Raw genomic sequence first — 7,746 nt, 5'->3', positions numbered from 1 at the left:
ACAGCATCAACAAGGGTTCTAACAAGGCATCAAGAAAAGGGTCCTTACAAGATAGAAAGGGGTGCACTAGAATCGCCGAACCAGGTTCCTACAATCAGGACACGGGGCACAAAGATCAGGAACAGGGCTTCCACAAGATCAGAAAATGTCTACACAGACTCCAGGGGCGGCAAGGGCGTCTTTGTTGTGCTTATCTCGGCCGCGCCTGCCTTTTACCGTTTCCCCTTGGACCATTTCTGCCTCTTGTGACTTGGCTGTCGCCGGCGGGTTCCCACTCCACGACCAAGTACAACCGCCCCATGCCGAGGCCGATGGGAAAATCCAAACTGACCAACAAGATGCCCGGTTTCGGACCGCACCGTTCGCCGGGTACGTTTCGAGCTGAGAATCGCGGCATCACATGTTGCAGACGTGAGTGCTGACTGCGGTAGGGAGGGAGCTGGCATACAGGACACATGCCGGAGTTAGAGAAAGAAAGACCAACCAACCGGTCAGTATCACAAAAGTTATCATACTTCTAATTTTTAATTTAAGTTAATCTGTGTCACACAGGAAGACACAGTATCAAAAAAAAATTCAAAGAGACAAATTAAGTTTTTTCGCACCAACAAATAAATATTGATTTATCCCAAATTTGCAAAAATTAGAAATTGGTTTCATAGTTAATAATCAGAATAGTTCCTTCAGTTGATCAAACGTCCCCCGCCTACCAGCTCTGTCGCCCATAGAACTTCAGCCGTTCTGTGGCTGCCGGCAAAGTTGGCCGTCTTGGACGGCGTATGGTTGAACCCGCGTGGACAATACAAACCATGTCTGAACCCGCCCCCTTCAGAACAGGGTCAGCAATAAGACAAGCGGATGGCCCCCCAAAACCTGTTCTCTCTCCTCTCTCCCCCTCTCTCGTATCCGTGTCTCGTCGTCTCTCTCTCTCTGGTCTCCTCTCTGCCCTCTCTCTCTGCTCCTGCTTCGGTTGTCTCTCTGTCTCTCTCTTCATTCGGCCCTCTCGTCGTCTCTTCTCCGGTGTCGTCTCTTTCTCGTGCTTGTCTCTCTCTTCTCTCCTCTCTCTGTTCTCACTCTGGCCTCTCTCTCTCTGTTCTTGCGTCTCCTCTCTGTCCTTTTGTCTCCTCTCTCCTGTCTCTCTTCTCTTCTCTGCTCTCCTCTCTCGTCTCTCCTCTCTGCTCCTCTCTCTTCGCTTGTCTCTCTCCTCTCGGTCCCCCTCTCTCTTCTGGGTCTCTTCTTCTCTGCTTCTTCTCTGTCTCTTCTTCTCTCTCCATCCTCGGGTCTCTGGTCTCTCTCTCGTCCATCGTGTCTCTCTCTTCTCTCTGTCTTCTCTGTCTGTGGCTTCGTCTCTCTCTCTCTGGTTCTCTCTCTCTCTTGTCTCTCTCTCTGTCCTCGTCTCTCCTCTGTCTCTCTCTCTCTCTCTCTCGTGTCGTCTCTGCTGTCTGTCTCTCTTCTCTTGTCTTCTGCTGTCTCTCTGGGTCTCTCTCTCTCTCTCTGTCTGTCTCTGTGTTCTGGGTCTCTCTGTCTCTCTGTTCTCGTTCTCTCCTGTCTCTCTTCGATGTCTCGCGTCTCGTCCTCTCTGCGCTGGCGTGTCTCTCTCTGTCTGCTCTTGTCTCTCTGCTCTGGTGCTCTCTGTGTCTCTCTCTGCTCTCTCCTGTTCTTTCCTCTCTCTTCTGTTCTCTCTCGTCTCTGCTCTGTCTCTGTCTCTCTCTCTCTGTCCCCCTCTCTTCTCTCTGTCTCTCTCTCTCTGTCCTCTCATCTCTCTCTCTCTCTCTCTGCTCTCTGCTGTCTTTCTCTCTCTCTCCTGCTGTCTTCTCCTCTCTGCTCTGTCGGTCGTCCTCTCGTGTCTCGTCTCTCTCTGTCTCTCTCTTCCTTCTCTCTGTCTCTCTCTGTCGTCCTCTCTCTCTGTCTCTGTCTCTCTCTCTCTTGTGCTCTCTTCTCTCTCTCCTGTCTCTCTCTCTCTGTCTCTGTCGTGGTTTGTCTCTGTCTCTCTCCTTCGCTCTGGTGCTCTTCTCGTCTCTCTGTGGTTCTCTCTGTCTCTGTCTGTCTCTCTGGGTCTGTCTCTCGTGTGCTCGTCTCTCTCGTTCTGCTCGTCTCTGTCTCCTGCTCTCTGTCTCTCTCGTCTTCTCTCTCTGTCGGTATCTCTCTGTCTCTCTCTCTCCGGGGGTTCTCTCCTTCTCTCGTGTCCCGCGCCCTCTCTCTCGGTGTCTCCTCTCTCTCTCTCTCTCTTCTGGTTTCTCGCGTGCTGGTGGTCTCTCTCGTGGTTCTCATCCCTCTGCTCTCTCTCTGTCTTCTCGTCTTCTCTCTGTCTCTCGTCTCTCTCTCTCTCGGCTTCGGTGTCTCTCTGCGGGTGCTTGTGCGGTGTGCTGCTGCTGCGGGGGGGGGGCGGTGGGTCGTCCTCCTCTCTCTCTCGTGTGTCGTGTGGTCTCTCTCTTGTCTCTTCTCTGTCTCGTCTGTCTGGCTCGTCCTCTTCCTCTCTCTCTCCTGCTGCGTGTCTCTCTCTCTGTCTCTCGCGCTCTCTGTCGTCCTGCTCTAGCTGTTTCGCCCTCTCTTCTGTGCTCATGCTCTTTCGTCTCATCTGTCTCTCGTGCTCTCTCGTCTCTCTCTCTCTCTGCTCTCTCTGCTCTCTCGTCTTCTCTGCGGTGGTCTCTCTCTCTCTCTGTTCTCTCTGCTCGGTCTCTCTCTCTCTCTCTGTCTCTGTCCTCCTCTGTCTCCATCTCTGGTACTCCCCTCGCTCTCTCTCTCTGTCTCGTCTCTCTTCTTCTCTCTCTCCTCGGCGTGTCTCTCTCTCTCTGTCGTCTTCATCTCTCTCTTCTGTCTCTCTCTCTGTCTCTTGATGGTCTGGCTCTCGGCGGATGGGTGCGTCGTCTCTGGTGCGTCTCCTCTCTCTTCTCGGGTGTAGGGTGTGCATTCTCTGTCTCTGTCTCGTGTCTCGTCGTGTCTCCGTGGCTCTCGGTCTCTCAGTGTCTCCTCTCGTTGTCTCTCTCGTCTCTCTCTCTCTCTGTCTCTGTCTCTCTCGGTCGGGTGGTCTCTCTGGTCTCTGCTCTCTTTCTCTCTGTCTTCCATTCTCTGTCTCGTGTCTGTAGTCGTCTGTCGTCTCTCTGTTCTGTCTCTCTTGTCTCTCGGTCCGTGGTGCTTCTGCTCTCGCTTGCTCTCTCTGTCTCTCTCTCTAGGCGGTGGTCCCGGCCTGCTCTCGTGTCTCTCTCTCTCTGGTGCCCCTGCTTCTCTCTTCCTGGTGGTGGTCCCTGCGCCTCTCTCTCTCCGTCTCCTCTCTCTCTACGCTCTCTCTTCGTTCGTCTCTCGTGGTCTCTCTCGGTGCGTCGTCTCGCTCTCTCGGTCGGATGTCTCTGTCGTCGTCTCTTGTCTCTCTCTGTCTGTCTCTCATGTGCGTTCTCTCTCGCGTCGGTCTCTCTCTCTTGTCTCTCTGCTCTTCGGTCCCCCGTTTCCGCTTTTTGGTCGGTCTTCTTCTCTCTCGCTGCTGCGTCACTGCTCCTGGGTCTCTTCTCGTTTCGGTGGTCTCTCTCTCGTCTCCTCTCTTATCTGTCTCTCGTGGTCTCTTCTGTCTCTCTCTGTCTCTCTTGGTGTCTCTCTTCTCTGTCTCTCTCTCGGTCTCTCTCGTGGGTCTGCGTCTCTGCGGGTGTTGCTCTGTCTCTCGGTCTCTCTCTCTCTCTGCTCTCTCTGTCCCCCTCTCTCCTTCTTGTCTCGTCTCCTTGTCTCTGCTCTCTGTCTCGTGTCTGTCTGTCGTCTGTCTCTCTCTCTCTCTCGTGTCTCTGTCTCTCTCTCGGTCTCTCTCTCTTCTCTCGTGTGCTTCTCGTCGTGCTCTCTCTCTCCTTGCTCGGGTCTGCTCTCTCAGAGGGGTGGGAAGTTGCTCCATGGCGACCCAGGTGGCGCTGCAGAGATCGTCATCTCCAGTTGGCCAGGTTCAGTCGGGACGAATGGATGCAGGGGTGACCTAGTAGGCTGTGTTGTAATTATTATCAGGAGTCAATAAAAACAATAATCAGCATAAGTGTAATAGTAACTTTAAAATGAATATGTTGATTATTGATCGCGTGTAGTTGATCTCGATGTATTGATTAAGCTCCTGGTGCATCTCGGGTGAGCCAAGTGGTGCGGATCAATATGCTTCCGCGTGGCAGCCGTGCTGCGAGCCCGTCTCGAGTGCTTCCTTGCCGAGCCTGCAGTCAGTAGGCGTGGCCGCTCAGTCATGTGTCAGTACGGCAGCCATCAGCAGAGGCACGAGGCAGAGCCGGCTTCTCATTGGATGGATTTATTGTTCTGTGACATCAGGGTGTGTTGTCTGAGCTTAAACACAGGAAGCAAAGACTTATATCACGTGTACAGACACACAAGCTTTATTAACACTGTACAAACAGGGCAGGCAGACTTTGATTGAACACGTGCTTACAGAACGATCAGCAAGCTGTTTATTGAAGCACTAGGTACACACAGCACAACTTTATAGTTCACGTGTACAAACACAGAGACTTTATTAACACTGTACAAACGACAGACTTTATTATCGGACTGTACAAACAGCACAACTTTATGAAACACGTGTACCAAACACCAACTTTATGATATCAGCTGTACAAACCACAACTTTATTAACACTGTACAGAACACAACTTTCATTAAGAGGTGACAGAGATACAACTGTTATTAGACCAGCTGTACCGAGGGAAGGCGAGAACGTTATTAACACGGTGACGAGAGACGAGGACTTTATTAACACGTGCGTGGACAAACACAACTTTAGTGGACCAGCGGGTAGCAAAGGCACACCCCTTTATGTACACTGTACAAACACAACTTTATTAACACTGTACAAACACAACTTTATTAACACTGTACAAACACAACTTTCTGTGTGTTGTAGGTGGGACATGATGGTCTTCTTCATGTGTCACTGTCTCGCCTGGTTTATATCCGACTACATCCAGCTGACTGGAGTCCAGGTACGACTCAATCTCATGCTTTTACTTTTACACTTTTACTTACTATTTTTGACTTCAGGCTTTTATTTTGTAAGGGTGTTTTTAAGCTAAATGAGAAGTGTTTTATTTTGTACTTTATATTTTATGCGTGTGAACTGTTAGAACATAAAAGAATTTGAACAGTTGTGATTGATTATTGATCGCTGACGTCACCTCGCAGGGCGGCCCGCTGTGCTTCTCCAAGCTGGACTTCGCGGTGGCGTGGTTCATCAGGGAGTCGATGGCGGTGCAGATCTTCCTGTCGGCTCTGTGGGACCCGACCATCAGCTGGAGGACCGGACGCTACCGACTGCGCTGCGGCGGCACCGCAGAGGAGATCCTCGACGTCTAGTTACTACGGCAACCGGAGGAGATGAGAGAAAGAGACTGACGTTTATTTGTTTTTGTTTTTTATGATAAAAAACTGAAGAGAGAAAGAGAGTGTGTGTGTGTGTGTGTGTGTGTGTGTGTGTGTGTTTTAACTATTTATGTTCCTTTTTGGTGCTAAAACTGAACGATGCCAGAACAAGCCAATGAGAGTGCAAGAAAAACAAAACAAACGAAAAAAGGATAAACGGGAGGGAGTGAAGCATCGCACTGAATAAAACCAATCAGCCAATCAGGAGAGAGGAGGAAGGATTCTCTCTTCTCATTGGCTGATTTCTGAAGTGTTTGTATGGAAGGAAAAGAGAGCTTGAATAATCGAACCACAGTTTATAGTATTTATTTGGTGTACAGTGTTCCCCTCAGAAATACAGCCTGTGGTTAAATTCCACCTTCAGCTTCCATAGGTTCTGAGAAAAAATTCTGTTTTGGCCCAAAAAAACAAAACTAAGAGCTGCGTGCAGCAAAGGAAACAAAGCAGAGACATTTTCTGTCTATGAATCCATGTGGTGTAATTATTCTGATTATGAGGAAATGAGCACAGGAACTGTTTCAGGATTTCAGGAAGTGCAGCTGCGCCTTTAACGGGAAGAACCAGGAACTAAAGAAAACTTCCTGCTACGAGAAGAATGTGAGCGTTTGTGTCACCTGAATAAAATGACAGATTGATCTACTCAACTAGAGGGAGAAACTACGGTGGCTGTGAAAGGTCCTATTTAGAGCCAGTGTTGGGTTTGTCCTTTCTGGGCTACTGTACAAACATGGTTCAACATGGCGGACTCCGCCGGCAGAGGCAAACACACAATGATTGTTATTGTCAGCTGATTAAACCTATAGATATTAATGTGATATGACTGTAATATAACAGTATCACAGTTATATCACAGTCATGTGACACTGGAGCTTTAATCATAAGTCCTGAGAGCTGCTGAAGAGACTTCCTGTTTACTTCCTACTGAACTCTATCAGAAGAAAATGTCTCTGTTTGTTCCTCTGTTGAGTGCAGATATTAACCTGTATAATTGATCATCAATATGAAGGCTATTGATTGGCCCAGCTGTGAGTGAAAAACAAATGTGAATACAATCAGCCAATCAGGAGAGAGTGAATTCTGTCTGTTCGGCTGATTTTTGTTGAGTTCAGAATTTTTTTTGTAATTCGGTCGTCGGAACGTCGTAATCTTTACGAAACCATCTGAGAATTAGGAAAAAAAACTGTTATTTATTATTTTGTCATTACGGAATCAATATCTCATCCTGAAATAAAATCTTTAGTTTATTTGAATTATAAAATGGATGAAAAATAAAATCTGTTTATGACATTGTTTATTTTTACTTGAACACGTCTCTTCAGTTCCTGCGGGAAGAAACGTTAACTCAGTCTGCTCGACGACGTAATTCAGTCCGATCACAGCCGCCCTCGGCTCCGAATCTACAGGTACCGGCCCCGAGTCGGACCTCAACAAGCAGTCATTGAAACGAAGAAGGTGTAATTATATTAACATCAGTGTGTCCTTGTTACCAACTCACATTGACAACAGGAAGTCTTCATCACAAAACTGTCTTAAGTTATTTTCTTCAGTGGATGCGTTTCTGTAGCGAAATTAAATGTTGAGTTGCCATGGTAACTGTGACAAAACCCGAAACACTCGGCCAATGAACGGAGAGAATTCATGTTTGTTTGAGAATCTGTTTTTCTTTTTTACGTTTTTTTATTAAACTTTTACCCTGAAAAACCCTTTTACCCTGAGCTTCCTCCAGCAGGATTCAGCACTGATGAGCTCCAGTATTCTGCTCAACGGTCGACACATTTCACCCCAAACCTCAAACCAACACATCAGACACAGTAAACAGTAAACAGGACCAAATGAAAAAAAATCCACATTTCTGAACTTTTGTTTTGTTTTGCAGTCGTTAGAGAGAGTGTGTGTGAGTGTGTGTGTGTGTGTGTGTGTGTTTTTTAAAACCATGTTGCTTTGCTGTTAGCTGTTAGCCTCATTGGGTTCGGTTGATGACATCAGCTTCAGTCGGACGAACCCGGCGCTGTCGTCCAATAGGATCGGTGGGATCACGTTTGTTTATAGCTGTTGTTTTTTTAATTAGTCTGCTGTAGTCTGCGAAACGACCAATCACAGTGAAGGATTGTGTCAACAGGAACAATAAAGTTTTATCCTTTCAAAAGCTGAACTTTAATGTGTTGTTTGTTGAAAATGTGCCACAATGTGATTGGCTGAGAGGATGCAGAGAGGACAGCCATTGGTTGTCAGATGATTTATTTATTCAGTGATTTCATGCTACAACTTCCTGTCACACTTTCAGAATAAATCAAAATTCAACAAACATTTTGTTTCTGAATCAAGCACAGATAAAAGAACCCCCCCCCCCCC

General features: G+C 47.8%; 2 protein-coding genes across 2 annotated transcripts in view; one reads left to right on the top strand and one right to left on the bottom strand.

The window, feature by feature from the left end:
• Window positions 1-457, bottom strand: part of LOC118332345 (alpha-mannosidase 2-like) — a 9,772-nt gene extending 9,315 nt beyond the window's left edge. The window contains 1 exon segment of the mRNA XM_035667579.1: window positions 251-457. Within this exon segment, the coding sequence (XP_035523472.1) occupies window positions 251-457 (207 nt within the window).
• Window positions 458-4,824: 4,367 nt separating this feature from the next.
• On the top strand, window positions 4,825-7,546 carry ugcg (UDP-glucose ceramide glucosyltransferase). Its single transcript, XM_035667418.1, has 2 exons — window positions 4,825-4,958; window positions 5,158-7,546. The coding sequence occupies exons 1-2, from the start codon at window positions 4,887-4,889 to the stop codon at window positions 5,326-5,328; spliced, it is 243 nt and encodes an 80-aa protein (XP_035523311.1). The 5' UTR covers window positions 4,825-4,886; the 3' UTR covers window positions 5,329-7,546.
• Window positions 7,547-7,746: the final 200 nt, after the last annotated feature.

Source organism: Morone saxatilis, unplaced genomic scaffold (genome assembly GCF_004916995.1).
Source record: "Morone saxatilis isolate NCDOM2014 unplaced genomic scaffold, NCSU_SB_2.0 Contig21, whole genome shotgun sequence".
Taxonomy (NCBI): Eukaryota; Metazoa; Chordata; class Actinopteri; family Moronidae; genus Morone; species Morone saxatilis.
This window is presented reverse-complemented; position numbering and strand designations above follow the sequence as displayed.

What these genes read in the sequence shown, in the direction of transcription:
- ugcg (XM_035667418.1), top strand. Translation starts at nt 4,887, where the DNA reads ATGATGGTCTTCTTCATGTGTCACTGTCTCGCCTGGTTTATATCCGAC. An exon ending in TCCAGCTGACTGGAGTCCAG is followed by an intron (nt 4,959 to 5,157) that starts GTACGACTCAAT and finishes GTCACCTCGCAG; the next exon opens with GGCGGCCCGCTGTGCTTCTC.